The 26,058-nt window shown below is 45.8% G+C and overlaps 1 protein-coding gene across 1 annotated transcript in view; it reads left to right on the forward strand.

Moving 5' to 3' along the window:
* The first annotated feature begins 5,838 nt into the window (after nt 1-5,838).
* The window catches only part of LOC120047679 (LIM domain-containing protein 1), a 37,226-nt gene continuing 17,006 nt past the window's right edge, over nt 5,839-26,058 (forward strand). The window contains exons 1-2 of the mRNA XM_038993231.1: nt 5,839-7,828; nt 21,859-21,960. Coding sequence (XP_038849159.1) covers nt 6,469-7,828; nt 21,859-21,960 — 1,462 coding nt within the window. The 5' untranslated portion in view covers nt 5,839-6,468. The remainder of the gene's footprint in view (nt 7,829-21,858; nt 21,961-26,058) is intronic.

Genomic DNA, 26,058 nt, shown 5'->3' on the forward strand with positions numbered 1-26,058 from the left:
ACAAAGGCGAGCCAATCAGTAAAAAAGCACAGCCCCCACATCATGAAAATGACTCAAGCTGAACTGAGTACTTTATTTATTTTTTAGTTGACAGACACCATAGCTGTCTTATGAGAAGGTTCATACATGTTTTGTTCTCATGGTGTTGCAAGTGAAATAACAGAACCCAACCTGACTAGTACTCTCTTTACTGGTGTTGTCATCAGAGAGAACAAACTGGAGAGAAAGGAAAGAGAGGGACAGAGAGGAAGATACATTCTAGCTATCCTCATTCAGTCCTATCAGTGTTTCTCTTTTGGCACATGTGGTGTGTTTTGTTTCACACTGCTGAGGCATGACTCAGGGCTGTGTGTGATATATGAGGGAGATGGTTGTGAATGTTATCAGCCACTTGATTCCCTCCCCTTTCTCTCTCACGGTGTTGTTATTGCTCCTTCGCCGTTACATTCTCACTCTGGATCCACAAGTGTTCTAGCCTGGAATCCACACTGAATATCACACAAATGTAGTGAAATGGACACACTTGCTATCCAACTTCAGCAGTTTTCTCATGGTGTTTTGAGCTCCCTGCCCACTGCCTTCGTGGAGGAGAGAGACACTAAGCAGGTTTCCATTGACCCAGGTTTATTCGACAAAAGCACTGTAAAAAAATATATATAATAATCATTGCAACATCTGTAATGGAAACTGCAGATATAGAAATGTTTAAAGGTCGAAAACATTTTTATCCGTTCGACTGGGGTGGATTTCTTTTGTCTAACTTTTTTAAACAAATTATGAAAACGCTGTTTTTAGAATAAATGTTCATTGACGAATAATTCTGAAGGTACGCGGGGCATGTGATGTCATCGCGTAGCATAACTATAAACTCCACTCCACATTTAATTCTAAATGCCTAGCCAAATGCTTGCTAAACACATTTGCTTTGCAGGACAAGGATTGTCCTGATTTTCAAGACTGCTTGAATTGCTTCGCTTTGCTTTTCTCGTTCGCCGGGAAGTTTCACCATCCAATTATTTCAGATCTGCACAATGGCACAGACCATGGCGATATGTGAGCACATGAGACATTAGAATATGGCAAATATAGTCACTTATTGCATTCTATCCATGCTGACTTTCGCGGGCTACCTAGACTTGAAACAGGTGTCAGGACATATGGGCTGTGGCAATTTTATTATTGCGCAATTTGCCTAAATGGGCAATGGAAACACTTCAACCACTACATTTGTATTGGACAATATAGGTTATTGCATGATTATTTTGTTGTTATGACGTCATTACATCCAACTGTTTTTATCGACACACAAGATAGTTAAATGGAAAAGCACCCTAGCAGGCAATTGTCGCATCTATTTTCTATGCAAACTTTCTAAATGTCGACAAAAAGTCTCTAGATAATTTAATGGAGACATAGTTAGTGTCTCAGAGGAAGGCTTGTGACAGTAAATAGTGATAAAAAAAGTCAGTTATTACTTTATGCTCACATAAATACATTTCATTGCCCAGTTATCATACAGTATATTGACACAGTTCAGACCAAAATTCCCCTGAACACACATTTAATTGTGTTAGCAATAGCCCCCGAGACATTTGACACCTTCATCAGTGCAGCTGTTTCCATGGCTACTGTAAGTCATTAAATAGGCAACAATATTCCTCTGTAACTCAACTACCAGAGGAAGACCACAAACCTAGCAGCAGGCCCTCTCCAGACTTACAGAAGGCCTACATTAACATAGTCTTTAATGGGTTTGAAAGTTTCCCCCGCCCCATGCTTGACTTGGTGGAAACGCAAGGGTGGAGTATGAAGGCTAGTCACACAAGTATTCTCCATTTCACTAGGCTGATCCCAGCCTGCTTAATTGTTTGAAAGGGATAAAACATACTAGCCTGGTACAACCAGACTGATCTGGCAAGCCTTATATATAAGCTCACCAAATCATTGTGTGGTTGTACAAGGATAAAAACATACAGGAGCTGGCTAATTTTCTCAGAGACTGAACTAAATCGGGTAATTTGGTAGTCCCAGGATATATTGTCTATGCCTCCATTGCATAATGAGGCTTGTCTGTTATATTTAATTGTTTTGATGATAAAGCTAATGCATTGGTATGTCTGGTAAAGGACCACATTAAGCCACAGTTATTCTGTTGTTTACCTCTCCATAGCAACACATCACTTGGAGCAGGTTGGCTCAAGTTCTTTTACATTCCAATTTCATGTTTTTAACTGTACATTGGTATTTCATATTTTTTAAATGTGCATACATTATGAAATAAGGTCTCAGTTCTATTGCTAATTTCACCTTTTCCAAATGAAAACGTAACAGCTCTGTTGTTGCCAGTGGCGTATATTCATGGACGCCAAGGGAAGCCAGGTTTCCCCCCAAAAAGAATGAGTCTCTGTGTTTCATCATTTTCCTTAAATTCGCAAGAGGCTGAATGTATCTCACCGGAGAAAGCATCCGAGCGAGCGAAACAGTCCCCCTTTGTCTCTGTATGTGTAGCTCATCTATCTGATGCTGTCTGGTCAAAAAGAGTATGACATAAAATAATAGTTCATTAGAGTTGCGCTAAACTGACTGAGCTCAACTGTGAATAGTCCTGGCGCACCAAAAAAAAGTGTCAAGGGAAGCCAGTTTGGATTTGGCTTCACACCAATCACATCACATCGAGAGCAAAATGTAATTGACAGAAACAACTTAAATTGTTGCATCTCGTTATGTTGTTGTCCTGATGGCTAGCTAGCTACTGTAGATAAAATTGTCCCTTTCCTAAATTAGCCATGGATGGAGATAGGGATTTGGACTTGAGGTTTTACTTATTTCTCCATACTGGCCAATGATTATAACGGTAATTCTGATCCAACCAAAAATTCATACATTGTGCCCCTGGCCTGAGAGGATGGAAGTTGAATATGTAGCTAGATGTAGTAGGCTAATGTTAACTATCTGGCCCTTTCGTTCTCCATGAAAGGAAGTTAGGCTAGCGAGCAAGCATTTTAGCCAGGTAGTCTAGGACAACAAAAACTAAAACCGTGTACTGTATGACAGAGTCATAGACCATTTTGTTAACATGAAAAAGTGGAGGATGGCATTGACATTTCTCTACAAGTAGGGTGAGCCGACATGTTTTTTCAACTTGCACGAATGCACGCACGCACGCACACACACACACACACACACACACACACACACACACACACACACACACACACACACACACACACACACACACACACACACACACACACACACACACACACACACACACTCACACACACACACACACACACACACAAATCAGAACCATAGACAGCCAAATCCTATTTACCTTACATTGATTGGACTAAATTGTTTTTGGTATCTTTTAGTTGTCACTGTATTAGACTAAGCAGAGGTGATTTGATGATGTTGAAATGTTGATGTTAAAATGGTGCTGGAATAGTGAAGGCAGCTCCTGTTTTCTTTGGAACTTTGCGGTAACTCTCCGTGGTTCTAAATCAATAGTTGTTTAGTTGTCTGAAAATTTCAGAAACATTAACTTGCTTAACCATGCTGTAGGTCTTATAACTGTTTGTTACATGCAATATGCTTTGTGGACTTCACCGGACAGAGGTTGCTCTCTGGTTTTGTGGTGAAACAAATGTGTTGTTGAATTTAGTTTGCCATTGTGTCTTCTTATTGTCTTGGCCTTAGGCGTATATTTCACGGTGTTAAGGCATATGAACTAACAGGTTATAGAGCAAACAACCAATTATGGCTCCACTAATGGTTGTTGCCAGAAATTGTACCATTTGCTGGAAAGGGAGAGCTCTGCCTTAATAAATATCCATATTCTATTTGTTAGAGCTGATTAATCCGAGCAGTAAAACAACATGATTTTCTCCAACAAGATTTCCATCACAATCTTAATTAGCTCAAAGTAGTGCCTGCCTGTTGTTGGTGGGTATTTGCATGAGAACGTTATAAACAAGTGTACTAAGCTCCTTTTTGAGGATGACTGTTTGTGGTGACCGTTTCCTAATTAGTGTACAGATGGTTACTGACTGTGCCTTGTAAACATTCTGTTTTGATTACATCACAGCCAGCCACCACTCTCACAGTCTCTATCCTTCTACGTATACTGCTCGGCTCCACAGACAATGGGATTCATACACAGTACTTAAAGTCCCCACCAAGGACACAGAAAAATACAGATGTGTCCCAACTTGTCAGTTTGAGACCCTCCCTGTCACGCCCTGACCATAGAGAGCTGTTTATTCTCTATGTTGGTTGGGGCGTGATAGTGACTAGGGTGGGTCATCTAGGTGATTAATGGTTTATGTTGGCCTGGTATGCTTCCCAATCAGAAACAGCTGTTTATCGTTGTCTCTGATTGGGGATCATATTTAGGCAGCCATTTCCCCTTTGTGTTTCGTGGGATCTTGTCTACAGATAGTTGCCTGTGTGCACACCAGTAGCTTCACGTTTCGTTCAGTACTTTGTTGTTTTTGTTTGGTGTTCATTTAAATAAAAGAAAATGTACGTATACCACGCTGCACCTTGGTCCAATCCTTACGACGATCGTGACACTCCCCCCTCCTTTTCCACACAGTAATGTTTACATATTTTGTATTACTCATCTCATATGTATAAATTGTATTTTATTCTATTCTACTGTATTTTAGTCTATGCCACTCCGACATTGCTCTTCCAAATATTTATATTTTCTTAATTCCATTCCTTTACTTTAGATTTGTGTGTAATGTTGTGAAATTGTTAGATATTACTTGTTAGATATTACTGCACTGTTGGAGCTAGAAACACAAGCATTTCGCTACACCCGCAATAACATCTGCTAAAAACATGTATGTGACCAAAACAATTTGATTTGATTAGTACAACAGTACTTCCCAGCCACAAAGCACCATTGTGCATTTCTTATGGGAATCCATTAATAGGTCAGGTTATAGCTCAGGTTCATACAGTCTATGATCTTAGCACTACCCCTGCCCTCCCTCTCCTCCCACCAACTTTCCACCCTGGGTCGGGACCTGGAACACAATAGAGTGGGGAGTATAATCGGGCACAGTGACGATGCTCTGGTTTCTTGGAGCCTCTGGGCGCTGGGAGGTCAAAGCCTGTTTATTTTTCATCATGCACCTGGTTAGATGGGAATGAGTGACATCATACATCCATGACAGTAGAGGGGACAGAGTATAGTCATCAGTAATTATTAACCAATATGCCATGGTTTTCCCTACCATTGAATAAGCTGGGTGGGCGGCCTGTTCTGCTCTGGACTCCCTGAAAAAACTTGAAAACTTGACACTTTTTTTTTTACTTAAACAAGATGTGAACATGTCAAAGCAGCCGATACGCATTTGTCAGCACATCATATGAACTTGAGTCATCTGAATGTATAAATCCACATTAACCATATGTGGCCCAAAAATTTTTAGGGACTAATTTAGACTGCAAATCACACTTTGTAGCCCTACATGATTCCTTAGCTATTACACTGTTGATTCATAATGAACTTTAATTCAGTTGGTTCTGCACCAACAAGGTAGCCAAAGAGATTGTGGGTATAAAGTAAGTATTTAAATAAACAATGTGTGATAAAAAAAAGAACATAGCCTAAAGGTGAATGTTTGTTAAGCTATGTCCCTTGAGTTATCTGGGGGTCCGGATATCGTGACTCAAAATCTACTCCAGAATGAAGTGAACACTGCGCCTTTAAAAACAAACAGCGCTCCCTAATCCCACGGTCGACTCCACACTATCCACATTCGGACCAAGAGGTTTGCTTTAGTTCAGTATATTTTGCCGTACGCACTTGTAATAACTGTTCAATTATAGGCGAGCTAAATTAGCGTTGTGATAGGACCCCACTGGAATTTGTTTAGCAACTTGCGGGAAAAGTTTGGAACGCATGCACTCGCTACAAAGTTGCAAACAACGTTTTTGAATGGATGCTTCGGCTGTGAGCGCCATAGTGAAGTTCGGAAAGGGGGCGCAAGCTGGGGTCGTAGGCTATCTGATCTGATTTTATAACCAGACAGTATCCTGTTGCGAGCAGAGTCAGCTGGCTCACGGAGGAGAGGACGGAGCTTCTTCTCGCTATTATTCGGATCTTTGTCCATTCCGGAGTAGGCCTAGGCATAATTGCTTCCGCGGGATAGTTGACACATTCCGGGAGAAACTGTAATTCAACTTCGGGTCGGGATCTCCACGTCAGAATACCGCTTGACAGTGCTCTCTCTCCGCTGCCTGGACTGGACAGTAGACTGGTAATCTTTTACTTTGGGAGTGACGAGGGTTTGGATTTAATCCTTTCGTTTCAATTGTTTACTGTGTTTAACATTGTTTTTATTGGCTAGCCTACTTTTTATTTTATTTTGGACAGAACGTTTTTTTGTGAAAGTTGTGGCTCGAACCTTAAATCAGATCATAGTTTATACACATTTTGTAATTCACTTCAAGATGGATAAATACGACGATTTGGATCTTGAGGCAAGTAAATTTTTAGAAGACCTCAATATGTATGAGGCATCTAGGGACGGGTTGTTCCGAATGAAGAGGGATGCAGGGAACAACTCCGACTTTGAAGAAACCAGGAGGGTTTTTGCCTCCAAAATGACAAAAATCCACATACAGAAACAGCAAGAGGAAATTGCCAAAAACAATTTGGCAGTGAGAATGAACGGGGGTCACAACAGAGCGGCAGACAGCACGTTTTACACCAAAGACAGGCCGCCTATCAATAGCTACAGACAGGCAGGAGAAGCTGCGGCCAAGCCTCCCATACTCTCTGGCCCGATGCCAGGCACCGCCAGTGCCGAGAGTCAGTACGCGCCCTATGACGCTCTGAAACACCATTCACCCAGTCAACAGCCATACAGTTACGGAAACAATTACGATAACAAGGAGCGTTTTGAGCCGCATTCTTACCACCACGCCTTGAGTCCCACCAGCCCAGGGAACGCAACCACACATGCTTCTGGTCGCCCTGCCAGTCCCTCTGTAACTTGGGCCTCTTACTCTTCCAGCCCTGGTGGATCATCAGAGCTTATGTGCAGCCCATCTCAGCAGCCCCCACACCACTCACCATCTCCCTCCTTCTCTGACAGCCTACCATCTCCGAGCCCCACTAGACTGCATCAGAGCAAGGCTGCCACTCTACTAGTGCGGCAGAGACCCCCCACGGTGGCTGATGCTGGGGCTGCAGCAGACTGGATGCGGAGCTTGGGGAACCCAGAGCTGATTGCACCGCTCCCTCCGAGTGCCTTCACTGGTGGAGCTGACCTGTACCAGCATCTGTCTCCCCAACCTGCCCCTGTTACACCGCCAACAGGCCCTTACTCAGCAGCACCCTCCATGGCCCCAAGACCAACCGCCAACCAGGGAAATCTACGCCAGAACGGGCTCTCTCAGAGTCCTGTGGCTCTCACCCCCAGCTCCACCCCTGCTCAAGTGGCTGTCCCACCTGTACCCCCATCTGAGACAGCCCAGCCCAAAGCCACCACTGGAGCTTACTTCCCTGCCTCTGCCTCTCCCTCTGGAACCAGTGTCTCTAGAAGCTTTGGCCAGGGTCAAGGTATAGGCCAGGCGCAGGGCAGGCAAGTGGCCATGGGGGTGGATGTGCCCTCTGGCCTAGACAGCCAGCTGTCCTCTGGTGGGGAGGCATGCCAGCTCCAACCCCAGCCCCAGTCTCTCAAACTGCCCTGCCAGACTCTCCATGTCCAGCCGGAGCAGGGGCCGTCTGCCGCCGAGATCAAATTAGAAGCCCTAACCAAGCGTCTGGAGAAGGAGATGGACGCCCAGCCAAAGGCAGACTACTTCGGTAAGCTTAGTTTGACATTTTGATCGACCTGGTGTCTCTCTTTAATGAAATTCACTATTTCTCTGTGTGGGTCACAGTGCGAAAATGGCCCACTGTTCAAAACTTTTCACCTCATTCATTTAACCTTGTCTTTGTGTATGTGTGTGTATGTGTTGATTTGCTCATGCCAGATCAAGTGGAATAGTTGTGAGGGCATCCTAGCGGTAATTCTGTCTGTATGTATGTTTATGATCATCATGGCAGATACTGTTGTTCAGTGTTGAACTCTACAGACAGACAGACAGACAGGCAGACAGACAGCGTTTAGCCAGAGGCCTTTCTTCTTTTCTCTCCTCTGTCTTTTAGTCTAGAATGAATAATTGTCTAATTTGTTTTTTCTCGTTCTCCTTAAATCCCCCCGTCTGTGTATGTCACTGACTGCCACCAGCCCACCTACCTCTCAGTAATAATTCACTTTTTAATCGTTCCGACTGAGGCTCGGCCCAGGGCCAACCAGGAGAAGGTTGTCTTCTCCTCTCAGCTGTAATAATGTCTTTAATAGTTCCGACTGAGGCTCGGCACAGGGCCAACCAGGAGAAGGTTGTCTTCTCCTCTCAGCTGTAATAATGTCTTTAATAGTTCCGACTGAGGCTCGGCACAGGGCCAACCAGGAGAAGGTTGTCTTCTCCTCTCAGCTGTAATAATGTCTTTAATAGTTCCGACTGAGGCTCGGCCCAGGGCCAACCAGGAGAAGGTTGTCTTCTCCTCTCAGCTGTAATAATGTCTTTAATAGTTCCGACTGAGGCTCGGCCCAGGGCCAACCAGGAGAAGGTTGTCTTCTCCTCTCAGCTGTAATAATGTCTTTAATAGTTCCGACTAAGGCTCGGCCCAGAGCCAACCAGGAGAAGGTTGTCTTCTCCTCTCAGCTGTAATAATGTCTTTAATAGTTCCGACTGAGGCTCGGCCCAGGGCCAACCAGGAGAAGGTTGTCTTCTCCTCTCAGCTGTAATAATGTCTTTAATAGTTCCGACTGAGGCTCGGCCCAGGGCCAACCAGGAGAAGGTTGTCTTCTCCTCTCAGCTGTAATAATGTCTTTAATAGTTCCGACTGAGGCTCGGCCCAGGGCCAACCAGGAGAAGGTTGTCTTCTCCTCTCAGCTGTAATAATGTCTTTAATCGTTCCGACTGAGGCTCGGCCCAGGGCCAACCAGGAGAAGGTTGTCTTCTCCTCTCAGCTGTAATAATGTCTTTAATAGTTCCGGCTGAGGCTCGGCCCAGGGCCAACCAGGAGAAGGTTCTCTTCTCCTCTCAGCTGTAATAATGTCTTTAATAGTTCCGACTGAGGCTTGGCCCAGGGCCAACCAGGAGAAGGTTGTCTTCTCCTCTCAGCTGTAATAATGTCTTTAATAGTTCCGACTGAGGCTCGGCCCAGGGCCAACCAGGAGAAGGTTGTCTTCTCCTCTCAGCTGTAATAAGCCTGGTGGATTAAGTGGAGGACACATCAATAACAACATTCATTAGAAACAGAATGCAGGCTGCTTTTTGTTAGATCAGCGCAGCGCTTTCGTCATTGTCTGTAAAACATCCCTTCTCTCCCCGATCACATCCATTCTCTCCCCGATCACATCCCTTCTCTCCCCGATCACATCCCTTCTCTCCCCGATCACATCCCTTCTCTCCCCGATCACATCCCTTCTATCCCCGATCACATACCTTCTCTCCCCGATCACATCCCTTCTCTCCCCGATCACATCCCTTCTCTCCCCGATCCCTTCTCTCCCCGATCACATCCGTTCTCTCCCCGATCACATCCCTTCTCTCCCCGATCACATCCCTTCTCTCCCCGATCACATCCGTTCTCTCCCCGATCACATCCCTTCTCTCCCCGATCACATCCCTTCTCTCCCCGATCACATCCCTTCTCTTCCCCATCACATCCCTTCTCTTCCCCATCACATCCCTTCTCTTCCCGATCACATCCCTTCTCTCCCCGATCACATCCCTTCTCTCCCCGATCACATCCCTTCTCTCCCCGATCACATCCCTTCTCTCCCCGATCACATCCCTTCTCTTCCCCATCACATCCCTTCTCTCCCCGATCACATCCCTTCTCTTGTCATGTGTTTGGCTGTTTGACTCAGTCTTTCCAAATAACATCATCACATGGCCGAGCACAGACCCGGGCTTGCACATTCTTGCTCTAAACCGCCATGTGCATGCTCACACACACACATATATCCATATACACACAAAGGCACACAGGCACACACACACACACACACACACCTTTTGTACGCAGCCACAGTCTGGGGAATACAGACAATGACAACTGAATAACAGCACCTGTTAGTGTTTTTCCATGTAGCCTGTAGCTGCCCTAGGATACATGACATCAGTCTCTTGTGTAGTTTAGTTTAAGTACAGATGAATATATAACTGGTTACGAGTAAATTTACACTCTTCCCTTTTAATGCAGAAATAACTATTGAATATAACATTTGTGCCCAATGTGTGCAACAGGAGAAGTGGAAGTGAAAGAGCACATGTTTGGTGGGGCTGATCTACAGATGAGAAAAGCATTGAGGAAGAAAGAAAGAGGAAAAGGAGAGAGTGAGATAGAAAGAGGTAGGGCAGGAGGAGAAGAGAGAAAGAGGTAGGGCAGGAGGAGAAGAGAGAAAGAGGTAGGGCAGGAGGAGAAGAGAGAAAGAGGTAGGGCAGGAGGAGAAGAGAGAAAGAGTAAAGGTAGGAGGAGAAGAGATAAAGAGGTAGGGCAGGAGGAGAAGAGAGAAAGATGTAGGGCAGGAGGAGAAGAGAGAAAGATGTAGGGCAGGAGGAGAAGAGAGAAAGAGCTAGGGCAGGAGGAGAAGAGAGAAAGAGGTAGGGCAGGAGGAGAAGAGAGAAAGATGTAGGGCAGGAGGAGAAGAGAGAAAGATGTAGGGCAGGAGGAGAAGAGAGAAAGAGCTAGGACAGGAGGAGAAGAGAGAAAGAGCTAGGGCAGGAGGAGAAGAGATAAAGAGGTAAGGCAGGAGAAGAGAGAAAGATGTAGGGCAGGAGGAGAAGAGAGAAAGATGTAGGGCAGGAGGAGAAGAGAGAAAGATGTAGGGCAGGAGGAGAAGAGAGAAAGAGTAAAGGCAGGAGGAGAAGAGAGAAAGAGGTAGGGCAGGAGGAGAAGAGAGAAAGAGCTAGGGCAGGAGGAGAAGAGAGAAAGAGGTAGGGCAGGAGGAGAAGAGAGAAAGATGTAGGGCAGGAGGAGAAGAGAGAAAGAGGTAGGGCAGGAGGAGAAGAGAGAAAGAGGTAGGGCAGGAGGAGAAGAGAGAAAGATGTAGGGCAGGAGGAGAAGAGAGAAAGAGCTAGGGCAGGAGGAGAAGAGAGAAAGAGCTAGGGCAGGAGGAGAAGAGATAAAGAGGTAAGGCAGGAGAAGAGAGAAAGATGTAGGGCAGGAGGAGAAGAGAGAAAGATGTAGGGCAGGAGGAGAAGAGAGAAAGATGTAGGGCAGGAGGAGAAGAGAGAAAGATGTAGGGCAGGAGGAGAAGAGAGAAAGAGTAAAGGCAGGAGGAGAAGAGAGAAAGAGGTAGGGCAGGAGGAGAAGAGAGAAAGAGCTAGGGCAGGAGGAGAAGAGAGAAAGAGGTAGGGCAGGAGGAGAAGAGAGAAAGAGGTAGGGCAGGAGGAGAAGAGAGAAAGAGGTAGGGCAGGAGGAGAAGAGAGAAAGAGTAAAGGTAGGAGGAGAAGAGATAAAGAGGTAGGGCAGGAGGAGAAGAGAGAAAGATGTAGGGCAGGAGGAGAAGAGAGAAAGATGTAGGGCAGGAGGAGAAGAGAGAAAGAGCTAGGGCAGGAGGAGAAGAGAGAAAGAGGTAGGGCAGGAGGAGAAGAGAGAAAGATGTAGGGCAGGAGGAGAAGAGAGAAAGATGTAGGGCAGGAGGAGAAGAGAGAAAGAGCTAGGGCAGGAGGAGAAGAGAGAAAGAGCTAGGGCAGGAGGAGAAGAGATAAAGAGGTAAGGCAGGAGAAGAGAGAAAGATGTAGGGCAGGAGGAGAAGAGAGAAAGATGTAGGGCAGGAGGAGAAGAGAGAAAGATGTAGGGCAGGAGGAGAAGAGAGAAAGATGTAGGGCAGGAGGAGAAGAGAGAAAGAGTAAAGGCAGGAGGAGAAGAGAGAAAGAGGTAGGGCAGGAGGAGAAGAGAGAAAGAGCTAGGGCAGGAGGAGAAGAGAGAAAGAGGTAGGGCAGGAGGAGAAGAGAGAAAGATGTAGGGCAGGAGGAGAAGAGAGAAAGAGGTAGGGCAGGAGGAGAAGAGAGAAAGATGTAGGGCAGGAGGAGAAGAGAGAAAGAGCTAGGGCAGGAGGAGAAGAGAGAAAGAGCTAGGGCAGGAGGAGAAGAGATAAAGAGGTAAGGCAGGAGAAGAGAGAAAGATGTAGGGCAGGAGGAGAAGAGAGAAAGATGTAGGGCAGGAGGAGAAGAGAGAAAGATGTAGGGCAGGAGGAGAAGAGAGAAAGATGTAGGGCAGGAGGAGAAGAGAGAAAGAGTAAAGGCAGGAGGAGAAGAGAGAAAGAGGTAGGGCAGGAGGAGAAGAGAGAAAGAGCTAGGGCAGGAGGAGAAGAGAGAAAGAGGTAGGGCAGGAGGAGAAGAGAGAAAGATGTAGGGCAGGAGGAGAAGAGAGAAAGAGGTAGGGCAGGAGGAGAAGAGAGAAAGAGGTAGGGCAGGAGGAGAAGAGAGAAAGATGTAGGGCAGGAGGAGAAGAGAGAAAGATGTAGGGCAGGAGGAGAAGAGAGAAAGAGCTAGGGCAGGAGGAGAAGAGAGAAAGATGTAGGGCAGGAGGAGAAGAGAGAAAGATGTAGGGCAGGAGGAGAAGAGAGAAAGAGTAAAGGCAGGAGGAGAAGAGAGAAAGAGGTAGGGCAGGAGGAGAAGAGAGAAAGAGCTAGGGCAGGAGGAGAAGAGATAAAGAGGTAAGGCAGGAGAAGAGAGAAAGATGTAGGGCAGGAGGAGAAGAGAGAAAGATGTAGGGCAGGAGGAGAAGAGAGAAAGATGTAGGGCAGGAGGAGAAGAGAGAAAGATGTAGGGCAGGAGGAGAAGAGAGAAAGAGTAAAGGCAGGAGGAGAAGAGAGAAAGATGTAGGGCAGGAGGAGAAGAGAGAAAGATGTAGGGCAGGAGGAGAAGAGAGAAAGATGTAGGGCAGGAGGAGAAGAGAGAAAGAGCTAGGGCAGGAGGAGAAGAGAGAAAGATGTAGGGCAGGAGGAGAAGAGAGAAAGAGGTAGGGCAGGAGGAGAAGAGAGAAAGAGGTAGGGCAGGAGGAGAAGAGAGAAAGATGTAGGGCAGGAGGAGAAGAGAGAAAGATGTAGGGCAGGAGGAGGATTTCAACTGGTCAGCAGAAACAGATTCGTAAATGGCCCAAGAGCATTGCTTTCTGTTCCTTTTTTTAAGCTAGTGCCACGCAGCACCCAGTTTGCGCGCTCTCTGGAAATTGTTATCTGGAAATAAGGGAGAGAAAATAAGTGCTTGGCTGTCTTTCCCCCAGCTATACTGCTGTACTGTTGTACCGTACCAGACCTGTACTCTGTGTGCTGCAGTTATAAACTGCTGACAAGGTATTTATTACTCTGCTCTGAGACCCCAGTTCCAGGCTAGTCCTGTTACTCACACTGACACGGTACCCATGGAAAATATGTGTAAGGTATACTATGTCCTGTAGGTAAGGCCAGGAGTTTTTCCTCCTCACCAGATGACCCTTTCAGGAAAAACTACAGATGCTAGTTGTCATAGGTTATGACAAGGTTCTAACTCCTTGTCCTAAGTATGTACTACCATGTATGTACAGTCATTATTAAGACTTGTGTGTGAATGATAATGTTGATTTGGGAGAAAGTTTAGTTCACATGGATGCTTGGGTTCGGCATGTTGAGGCAAGGCCAGTCATCAAAACGGGACGTCCAGTCGAGAGAGAGCGAGAGAGAGAGGAACAACGAGAGAGAGAGAGAGGAACAACGAGAGAGAGAGAGAGGAACACATAGCGTGCACTTGTCCAGCGGTCATAAAGCATCTCACTGCCGCCTCGTAAAAGGAATTTCCTGCAGGAACGAGGAACGTCAGTCAGGATTGTAATTCCCGTCCCAGCCCCCCAGAGTTCACTCATTCAGTATGTAAGGGAAGATGTTCTGGGGCATGTCGCTGTCATGCTGAACACACCCACACAGATTCATAAGCACAGATGTTAACATATTATAGCGATTCCTATGGGGGGCCGCAGTGGAAGATGGTAGAACGTTTGTGTATGACAATACTGTAATGCTGACACGCTCACAGCACACACACCCAGCACACACTCATTTTCTGCGTCATGCTGTCGTGCCAGAAAATAGCTTGCGTGACAGACAGATGCAGTTCCTGGCCTGGTCTACATACTGAACTGAAAGAGAAGCTCCATTCCTGACCTGCTTTTTCCACTGAAAGGAGAGGAGTATTCTCTCAGCCTGAACCATAGGTCTGGATGCTCAAAGAGCAAGCAATGCAGATGCAGAAGCAGCTAGGAGAAACTCCCTAGAAAGGCAGGATCCTAGAAACCTAGAGAGGAACCAGGCTCCGAGGGGTGGCTGTGTCGGGTGAAGATTATAAGAGTACATGGTCATTAAGGCCAGATTGTGTTGAGCTACTACTCTCTACCAAGCTAAACTATGGATAAATGAAGAACCATAATACTATGGGAATTATGTTCTATTCCAGGGTTATCAGTTCAATATTTGGTGTCATTTATTAAAGGATTGCCTAATTTGTATCATACAGTATATTATTGACCAGTGTGACTATAGAGTATTAAGTATGTAAGCCATATTTACACTGGGGGCATATACCTAGTGATTTAGTAGGTTCATGTAGAAGGGAGATTAGTGTGGCCATCCTAAAGGCTCATATGGGTCACCTCCAAAATGATACCCTATTGCCTATTTAGTGCACTACTTGTGACCAGGGCCCATATAGTAGTGCACTGTATAGGGGATAGGGTGCCATTTCAGATCCATGCCTAGTGAGTTCCAGCCAGCTAGGGCTGGGGTCTCATATCATATACACTCTGCTCTGATTGGCAGAGGTGCAGCTGGATGTTCTGGGAAACTGAGTGTGGTGCCAAACGGCTGCACCAGGGGAACACAGAGGAATGTCTGGAGGACGGGACGGGGCTGAGGAATATAAAGAGCGGGTGGTGAGCACACTTAGTTTCATAAATGATTAGATTAGCAGAAGGTACTTCGGGTTAATTTATAGAACCTTTTGTCGCGTCTTTGGCTGTGAGAGAGAGAGGGAGGGAGGTAGAGCAGGGAAAGAGAGTCAGAGCGGAGAGCAGATTTATGGGTGGGAGGTCAGACAGGAAGGGTGAGTGGTGGGACAGGACAGAGGGTGGAGGGGACCCCCCCACACACAAACACAGATAGTAGAGGTTGAGTGCTTTGTATTGTGTTGTGATTAAGGATGGCTTTCTCCTATCAGGCTGTAGTCTGTCTGTGGACTGGACAGTTTACCTTAACTCTTCCCAGGGTGTCTTGGCTTCTGCTTTGGCACTCAATCTGTACCCCTGACAAGTCCTGCAGGAAGCCTTTGTGTGTGTGTGTGTGTGTGTGTGTGTGTGTGTGTGTGTGTGTGTGTGTGTGTGTGTGTGTGTGTGTGTGTGTGTGTGTGTGTGTGTGTGTGTGTGTGTGTGTGTGTGTGTGTGTGTGTGTGTGTGTGTGCATCTCTCTCTCTCCTCTCTCCTCCCTTTTTATCTCTCTCTGTGTTTGGGCCTGGGGCCTTGCTTCAGTGTTTGATTGGTTGTATAAGTAAATGTGTGTTAGTGTAGTGAGAGAATGTTTTTGTGATGTTAGGCTGCTGTTTTGGGTTGGACCAGTGTTGATGTGATTTCATAATGTCCTAGCCTTGGATTCTAATACTTCCATATGATACACACACACACACAAAAACTAGTAGTACTATAAGGACTATTACTAAGTGCAGTAGTGTTATTTGGCTTCTAACATGACAAGTCATCTACCATAATATCAAGCTCCTGTCAGAGATTGTGGAGGTTTATGAAGAGGCTTGTTGTGAGCCGTTGGGAAGCAGTAGACGTTTTGACTGCTGGGCTGCTGGGTTGGTGTTTGGGGGGTGAAGTGAGGGGGAGGATGGGGGGTGAAGTTTTGATTCTGTGTTTTGATTCCATTCCCCCCTCACCCATGCCCTCATAACCGTTAAAGAAAGCACTCCCCTATAAAATCACAAGGGTTTTGGAATATGGGACTGTAATCAGGGAGGAAAATGTTGCTTCTTTACCTAAGAATGTTTGTCCTAAACAGGAACCAGTTTGTTTGGTTGTTTATGTATCCCTCTTACTTTTCAGTGCATTTTACCGTTTCAATGGCATGTACATTACAAACAACAGCTGTGACTTTCAACTCTGGTAGAAAATCATACAATTCTCTGTTTTTAAATTTCACCAAGTAAAACCAAAGTTGAGCTAAATAAACCCAACCCTGTTGAGTCCATACAGTAGAACTGACTGTCTGTCAGTCTGTCTAATGAAGGATGGAACCTAGAATTCCAGGGTTGAGTCCAGATGGTTTGGAGGAGAGGAGAGGAGGGGTAGAGGAAGAGGAGAGGAGAGGAGAGGAAGAGGAAGAGGAAGAGGAAGAGGAAGAGGAGAGGAGAGGAGAGGAGAGGAGAGGAGAGGAGAGGAGAGGAGAGGAGAGGAGAGGAGAGGAGAGGAGAGGAGAGGAAGTGGAGAGGAGAGGAGAGGAGGGGTAGAGGAAGAGGAGAGGAGGGGTAGAGGAAGAGGAGGGGTAGAGGAAGTGGAGAGGAGAGGAGGTAGGAACACCTGATGAGAGGAGTAGGCCCTTAATCTCCAGACATTGTTATGTAAGGGGATAGGTAGATGCGGCTGTGCTGTAGGCTACAGTGGTTTATTGTCATTTTGAGGGGAGGGTTAATTCAATAAGGTCTGTATATAGCTCATTCCTATATTGTGTTACAGTATCAGAGGTATTCCTATATTGTGTTACAGTATCAGAGGTATTCCTATATTGTGTTACAGTATCAGAGGTATTCCTATATTGTGTTACAGTATCAGAGGTATTCCACAGTATCAGAGGTATTCCTGTATTGTGTTACAGTATCAGAGGTATTCCTATATTGTGTTACAGTATCAGAGGTATTCCTATATTGTGTTACAGTATCAGAGGTATTCCTGTATTGTGTTACAGTATCAGAGGTATTCCTATATTGTGTTACAGTATCAGAGGTATTCCTATATTGTGTTACAGTATCAGAGGTATTCCTATATTGTGTTACAGTATCAGAGGTATTCCTGTATTGTGTTACAGTATCAGAGGTATTCCTATATTGTGTTACAGTATCAGAGGTATTCCTATATTGTGTTACAGTATCAGAGGTATTCCTATATTGTGTTACAGTATCAGAGGTATTCCTATATTGTGTTACAGTATCAGAGGTATTCCTATATTGTGTTACAGTATCAGAGGTATTCCTGTATTGTGTTACAGTATCAGAGGTATTCCTTTATTGTGTTACAGTATCAGAGGTATTCCTATATTGTGTTACAGTATCAGAGGTAGAGTCATAATAGGCAGGACAAATGGCTTAAAGCCAGTCACAGGTTATAAGGCCAGACTAGAGGACTGTGTTGTAGTTAACAGGAGATGTTGATTCAATTAGGTATATACACTGAGTATACTTAACATTAGGAACACCTTCCTAATAATGGGTTGAACCCCCCCCCCCCCTCATACAAGGTGTGGAAAGCGTTCCACATGGATGCTGGCCCATGTTGACTCAAATGCTTCCCACAGTTGTGTCAAGTTGGCTTGATGTCCTTTCGTGGTGGACCATTCTTAAGCATGGAAAAACCCAGTAGCATTGCAGTTATTGACACAAACCGATGTGCCTGGCACCTACTACCATACCCCGTTCAAAGACACTTCAATCTTCATGTCTTGCCCATTCAACCTCTGAATGGCACACACACAATCCGTGTCTCAAAAATCATTCTTTAACCTGTCTCCTCCCCTTCAATTTACAATGATTGAAGTGGATTTAAAAAGTGACATCAGTAAGGGATCATAGCTTTCACCTGGATTCACCTGGTCAGTCTATGTCATGGAAAGAGCAGGTGTTCTTAATGTTTTGTACACTCAGTGTACGTTCAGTTTATTAAGTACACCCATCTAGTACCTGGTCGGACCCCCCTTGCCTCCAGAACAGTCTGAATTCTTCGGGGCATGGAAGCATTGCTCAATTGGTTTCAAGGAACCTAACGTGTGCCAGGAAAACATTCCCCACACCATTACACCACCAGCCTGTACCATTAACACCACCAGCCTGTACCATTAACACCACCAGCCTGTACCATTAACACCACCAGCCTGTACCATTAACACCACCAGCCTGTACCATTACACCACCAGCCTGTACCATTAACACCACCAGCCTGTACCATTAACACCACCAGCCTGTACCATTACACCACCAGCCTGTACCATTAACACCACCAGCCTGTACCATTAACACCACCAGCCTGTACCATTACACCACCAGCCTGTACCATTAACACCACCAGCCTGTACCATTACACCACCAGCCTGTACCATTAACACCACCAGCCTGTACCATTAACACCACCAGCCTGTACCATTAACACCACCAGCCTGTACCATTAACACCACCAGCCTGTACCATTACACCACCAGCCTGTACCATTAACACCACCAGCCTGTACCATTAACACCACCAGCCTGTACCATTAACACCACCAGCCTGTACCATTAACACCACCAGCCTGTACCATTAACACCACCAGCCTGTACCATTAACACCACCAGCCTGTACCATTAACACCAGACTGGATGGGGCCATGGAGTCATGCTGCTTACGCCAAATCCTGACTCTGCTACCAGCATGATGCAACAGGAACCGGAATTTGTCAGACAAGGAAATGTTTTTCCACTCCTCAATTGTCCAGTGTTGGTGATCGCGTGCCCACTGGAGCCGCTTCTTCTTGTTTTTAGTTATTATGAGTGGAACCCCGTGTGGTTCTCTGTAAACCCTAGACACTGTCCTGCATGAAAAGTCCAGGAGGCCGGCCTGTTCTGAGATACTGGAACCAGCGAGCCTGGCACCGACTATCATACCACGCTCAAAGTCGCTTAGGTTACTCGTTTTGCACGTTCGATCAAACAGTAACTGAATGCCTGTCTACCTGCTCTAAATAGCAAGCCACGGCCACGTGACTCACTGTCTGTAGGAGCGAACCATTTTTGTGAATGGGTTGGTGTACCTAATAAACTGTGTATAGCTCTATATTGTGTTACAGTATGAAGAGGTGAACTTAATGTTGTGTCTTGTCTGTGGATGCGTTGCAAATGGGCCCCTATTCCCAATGTAGGGAGTAGGGGCCTTTGGGGATGCTGCCAGTGAGTTAGGGGAGGAGGCATACAGACGTAGTGCCTGGTGATGTCTGTCTGCAGGAGAGCAGGCCAGAGACAGAAGCTTCTTTGTGAGTGGCCAGGCGAGGAGGCGGTACTGTCCCTGGCGTGGTCTTCGCCCCCCTGGGGAACGTTGTGTGTGTAACACACTGTTGTTTCAGCACAGTGCCAGGCCATGCTGCTGTGGGCTCATGTTGTTCTGTTACCACATCTCTCTCAGCACACTGCCAACCTCTCAGCTCATTCAGAAGGCCACAGCACACAAAACACCTCAGAGGACACATGACACGAGCTCTTTCTATTTTCGCTGGACTCTCTCTCGCTCGCTTTCGCATTCTTTCTCTCACTCTTTCTGTCTTTCTTTCTCTCGCTCTCTCACACTCTCTATCAGTCTATGGAACTTTCCACCTCCGCTGCCTGTCAGCTGACTAGATTATACTGCACGATTGGCTGTGTGTGTGTGTACGTTGCTATGCACTGCAGTATGCACATGCATGATTGAAGAGGGTGACAGAACAAACCACTGGCTGTGAAGACCCAACATTATACATTGATTAAGACATGGCATGTTCTGGGTGACAACCCAATCACAGTTGGCCCATATGAACTACTGAACCTCACCCACCACAGGTATACACACCAGCTTGGACAGCTCTCCAACTTGTATTACAGTCTCTTACTTTTCTATCCCTTTCTCCTCTTTTTCTATCACTCCTTTCTCTCTCTTTCCTTCTCTTGACTGTCTGTCTCTACCACCAACCTCTCACTTCCTGTCCTGTCTGATTGGTGGTCTATAAAGGGGGAGGGCGAAAGGGACGTTTGTGTGTGTGTCTTTCAGTCTGGCTGAAGTGTGTAGAACAGTGTGTGTGTGCGTCTGCCTGTGTGTGTGCGTGCGTGCCGTCTGTCTAGCAGCAGTGTGTGCAGGGAGCAGCGTTTGGTAGGAACAGGTCTTTTATCACTGTGTTCATGTGACAGACTCCTCTAGCCCAGAGCCAAACCAAACAAGCAGATTGGAATATATTTCCCCTTTCAATGATACAGCATGGCTAACTCATTTCCTTTGACTGTTGATAGGCTTTTTTCATTCCATTGTTTGTGTCTGGTTTTATCAGGCTGCTTGTTATGGATCCAGCCTCTTAATCAGACTGTTTTTATTTGTGTTATGGAATGCGTACAATTCTAACTTTCTATTCTAACAGGACAACTGCTTATGACTGAGACAGTAGTGGTGCCAAAGTACATGATGGGGTGTGTGTGTGTGTGTGTGTGTGTGTGTGTGTGTGTGTGTGTGTGTGTGTGTGTGTGTGTGTGTGTGTGTGTGTGTGTGTGTGTGTGTGTGTGTGTGTGTGTGTGTGTGTGTGTGTGTGTGTTCATGTTAGAGGTGGACCGATTAATCGGCATGGCTGATTATTAGGGCCGATTTCAAGTTTTCATAATAATTGGTAATCTGCATTTTTGGACCCCGATTATGGCCGATTACATTGCATTCCGCAAGGAAACTGCGTGGCAGGCTGACCACCTGTTACGCGAGTGCAGCAAGGAGCAAAGGTAAGTTGCTAGCTAGCATTAAACTTATCTTATAAAAAACAATCAATCTTAACATAATCACTAGTTAACTACACATGGTTGATGATATTACTAGTTTAACTAGCTTGTCCTGCGTTGCATATAATCGATGTGGTGCCTGTTAATTTATCATCGAATCACAGCCTACTTCACCAAACGGGTGATGATTTAACAAAAGTGCATTTGTGAAAAAAAGCACAATCGTTGCACGAGTGTACCTAACCATAAACATCAACGCCTTTCTTAAAATCAATACACAGAAGTATATTTTTTTTAAACCTGCATATTTAGTTAAAAGATTTTCATGTTAGCAGGCAATATTTACGAGGGAAATTGTGTCACTTCTCTTGAGTTTATTGCACGCAGAGTCAGGGTATATGCAACAGTTTGGGCCGTCTGGCTCTTTGCGAATTAATTTGCCAGAATTTCTCATAATTATGACATAACATTGAAGGTTGTGCAATGTAACAGCAATATTTAGACTTAGGGTTGCCACCCGTTCAATAAACTACGGAACGGTTCCGTATTTCACTGAAAGAATAAACGTTTTGTTTTCGAAATGATAGTTTCCGGATTTGACCATATTAATGACCTAAGGCTTGTATTTCTGTGTTTATTATATCATAATTAAGTCTATGATTTGATAGAGCAGTCTGACTGAGCGGTGGTAGGCAGCAGCAGGCTCGTAAGCATTCATTCAAACTTTACTGGGTTTGCCAGCGGTTTAGACATTAATGGCTGTGTGTTGAGTTATTTTGAGGGGACAGCAAATTTACACTGTTATACAAGCTGTACACTCACTACTTTACATTGTAGCAAAGTGTCATTTCTTCAGTGTTGTCACATGAAAAGATATACTCAAATATTTACAAAAATGTGAGGGGTGTACTGACTTTTGTGATATACTGTATATATAAATCGGCCGATTAATCGGTATCGGCTTTTTTTGGTCCTCCAATAATCGGTATCGGCATTGAAAAATCATAATCGATCGACTTCTAGTTCATGTCTCTGACCTGGCTGTTGTGTTGTGTTCCAGGAAGCTGTGTGAAGTGTAACAAGGCGGTATATGGAGCCACTGAGGCCTGCCAGGCTATGGGAAGCCTCTATCATGATGTCTGCTTCACCTGCAGCGCCTGCAGTAAGTACTACTACAGTAAACCCTGTCTACCTCACCTACTCTCTCCTTACCTCTAACATGACATACTTCACCTGCAGTAAGTACTACTACAGTAAACCCTGTCTACCTCACCTACTCTCTCCTTACCTCTAACATGACATACTTCACCTGCAGTAAGTACTACTACAGTAAACCCTGTCTACCTCACCTACTCTCTCCTTACCTCTAACATGACATACTTTACCTGAAGTAAGTAACCTACCACTTTCCCCCTATATTAATATATATGTATATAATTATTCAAACAAAAATTGTTATTTATTTTTTATGGATGGTAAAGCGCTTTCAGTGTGAACTTAAACGACTTAAACAGATATAAATGATGTAGAAAATATAATGGAGCTATATATTTTAAAATATAATCCATCTTTTGAGAACTAACAATCACCAAAATAAAAACTAGACAGGGACAATCTAAAATTCTAAAAATGGCATGGGGCCCCCATTGATTTTGTTATAATGTTGTTGTTACTCAGATAGCATAAGAACTTAGCTTGGAAATTAGCTTTAAAACTGCACGTGTCTTTCAGCCTCATGACAAAATGTGTAAAATTGCAGGAAATTAGCTAGAAAACAGCAACATGTTGTCTCTGCTGCCAAGAGGACGGCATCTAAAATTCGGCCTCTAGGGAGACCGCGCCATTGGCCACGACCACGACCACAACCACTACCACATCAGCCACCCCCCAAACCTACTGATCTATATACACAAACCCAACCTGCCTCACTCACTCTTTCCTCACCTTCTGTGTACACGCATGTAGGCACGTTCGCGCGCACACACACACACACACACACACACACACACACACACACACACACACACACACACACACACACACACACAGTCACCTAGTCCAGGGTTTCTCAAACTCGGTCCTAGGTGACTCTGAGTGCACATTTTGTTTTTTGCCCTAGCACTACACAGCTAATTCAAATAATCAAAACTTAATGATCAGTTGGTAGTTTGAATCAGCTGTGTAGTGCTACGGCAAAAACCACAACGTGCACCCAGACGTAGGGACCCCAGGACTGAGTTTGGGAAACCCTGACCTAGTCCACCCAGTGTGTTGAACAGGCTCCCATGCAGCTCATGTCAGATCATGTTGCTGTGAGTTGTATTGTATGCTGAGTTCCTGTTCAACTAAATGGAACTGTCACATCATCTCTCCGACACTCATCCCCCGCTCCAGGCACACACACAATACTGCACACATATACACACACCGTCAGCTCCATGATTACAACCAAGGAACTGTGGTGTTTAGTTTCGGGGTGTGTCAGTCTCTCCTTCAGCCCACACAAAGAGAAGAGAATGCCACATCTGAACACACAGACCCTGGGACATGAAGCTATATCACCGCAGCTGCAGTTTAGTGGCTCATTGATTCATCAAATCAATCGATGTGATTCAGTAGTTCACCAACTTTATGGTTCAGCGTCTCACTGATTTAGTGATGTTCAGCTTGGATGGTTCCCTGGCTGCACCAAATTTCCTTCCCCCTGCCCTTGCCTGTCTGTCTCCTCACCTCCCCTGACCTTAGCTTCTCCCATAAATGAGCTTGGCCCTGTCTTTCCACTGTGATCTCCTTACTAGAACTTCAGAGGGATTCCAGAGCCATCCTGTCTAGATGGTTGCTGCTCTGGTATCTATAGATGAATCGACCAATTAAAATCCCCCTGTGGAGATGATCTGTGACCTCTGCCCATGCCCATTAGAGGGCAGTGTGAGGCCTCCTGACCCCTGACCTGAAAGCTCATGCTCTACCATCGCTGATTAACACACCCTGTGTTGTCCTTTATCTTCCCAACCGGTTGTGTGTGTATGTGCGTGCGTGTGTGTGTATGAGAGAGAGAGAGTGTGACTGTGTGAGGCACTAAAAAGAAGAGCCACGGAAGGGAGAAAGTTAGGGAGGCTGGTGGGGTCTAAACTGGGGGGAGTTAGGTGGATACTCTCTGACTGCATACCTCCCATACCCTTCTCCATCTGAGGGCACAGAGGCTGCGGCCGGCTCCACAGGGAGAGGGACCGGGCCGGAGAGGAATGCATGCGTAGGGGGCCTCGGGGTGGGAGTCCGAGGAGAGGACACAGACTGGTGTTATGCCAGCTGGATCCAGGGTGGTAGGGGTGCACGGGGCAGGACAGCAGGACCATTCAGAACTAGCTACCACACACTGTCAAGTTCCATCTATGCCGGAACACACACACACACACACACACACACACACACACACACACACACACACACACACACACACACACACACACAGCAATGGTCTTGTTAAGCAGACTCTCCCTCCCCCTTAACCCCTCAACCACCTTCATGGCTCTTTTGTTTGCAAACAGAATCTTTAAGACTCTGAACTTAAAATACTTAAAGGGGAATGTCTCCCCCCTTCCTCAAGGTGCCTGGGAGACAGGCAGGGTGGAGGTTGGGGGAGGCAGGGTGGAGGTAGGGGGGAGGCAGGGTGGAGGTAGGGGGGAGGCAGGGTGGAGGTATGGGGGAGGCAGGGTGGAGGTAGTGGGGAGGTAGGGGGGAGGCAGGGTGGAAGTAGTGGGAGATAGGGGGGAGGCAAGGGGTGCATTCTTTGTTAGGCAGGAGGATAGTTCAAGCTGCATGTCTAGGACAGAAGACAGAAGACGCATCGGTCACAAAAGGTTCCAGTTAAAGCAGCTTCTAGAAAGATCACAAGCATGCCTCTTTAAAGCACCAGCACACAGCAGCCCAAAACCCCACTCAACCCCCTTTAACCCCCTAGAACTCCCCTTCACCCAGGGGAGATATGGGCTTGTTTGTAAAAGAGAAGGACTTCCAGGTCTAAAGTGGGCTATAGAGTGGGCTTCCAGGTAGTCTATGACAATAATCTGTTGGTCAAGAGAAAGGGCTGTTAGAAGCAGCAACGAAACCAGAAAGTGAGCGGAGGCAGCAAAGCTCCAGTAGGATGCTAAAGCCCAGAGTAGGTGAGAATGAGAGTGAAGGATTGTGGGGGATTACATATCTCAGCCTCAGAGCAGATCAGCAGACTAGACGGCTGGGAAGCCGTGGGGCGGCAGGTAGCCTATTGGTTAGAGCGTTGGACTAGTAACCAGAAGGTTGCAAGGTCGAATCCCCGAGCTGACAAGGTAAAAATCTGTCGTTCTGCCCCGGAATAAGGCAGTTAACCTACTGTTCCTAGGCCGTCATTGTAAATAAGAATTTGTTCTTAACTGACTTGCCTAGTTAAATAAAGGTTTTTAAAAAACGCACTGGACAGGAAGTGGTTTTGGTCGCCATAAGATATTTTTGCCACCATGAATTTTATTTTGCACCATCATTCTCATTCAAATGTCCGTCATACAACTTTGGACCAGAGAGAATGGAACACCTTTAATACCAGCACGACTAGAGATATTTGCATCTAAAAAAAGTGTTTTCTTTGACTCCCTCAATAAAGAGGCCCTTTCTCACAAACGTAGAGTCTAAATCTGCCCTCACTACACACAGTTAGGCAGTCATCTCCCAACTTTTCCCAATGGAACTTGATTTGGCATGATTTGATCAAGTGGAGAGTAGCGTATTGTGTGTGTGGACTGGAGCAGGTATTCCCAAACTGGGGTGCGTGTAACATGGCAGGAGATGTTTTGAAATAATTACTGCTTCGCATGCAAGCCAGTGAATTCTATTCGTTACAGCTGGATGAGTCAACAGACGTGGCAGGCCTGGCACAGCTCCTGGTATATGTCAGTTACATTATGGGGGGTCAATTAAGGAAGACATCCTCTTCTGGAAACCAGGACAACATGAGAGGATGTTTTTAAAGTACTGGTCATCTTTGTGACATCAAATGGACTATAGTGGTCAAGATGTGTTGGTATCTATACTGATGGCGCAAAATCCATGACAGGGAAACATAGTGGAGTGGTAACGTGTGTGCAAGCAGTTGCTCCTGACGCCACTTGTGTACACTGCAGCATCCACCGAGAGGCTCTTGCTGCCAAGGGAATGCCTGACAGCTTGAAAAACGTTTTGGACACTATAGTGAAAATTGTTAACTTTGTTAAAGCAAGGCCCCTGAACT

This window comes from Salvelinus namaycush, chromosome 5 (genome assembly GCF_016432855.1).
Source record: "Salvelinus namaycush isolate Seneca chromosome 5, SaNama_1.0, whole genome shotgun sequence".
In the NCBI taxonomy this organism is placed as follows: domain Eukaryota; kingdom Metazoa; phylum Chordata; class Actinopteri; order Salmoniformes; family Salmonidae; genus Salvelinus; species Salvelinus namaycush.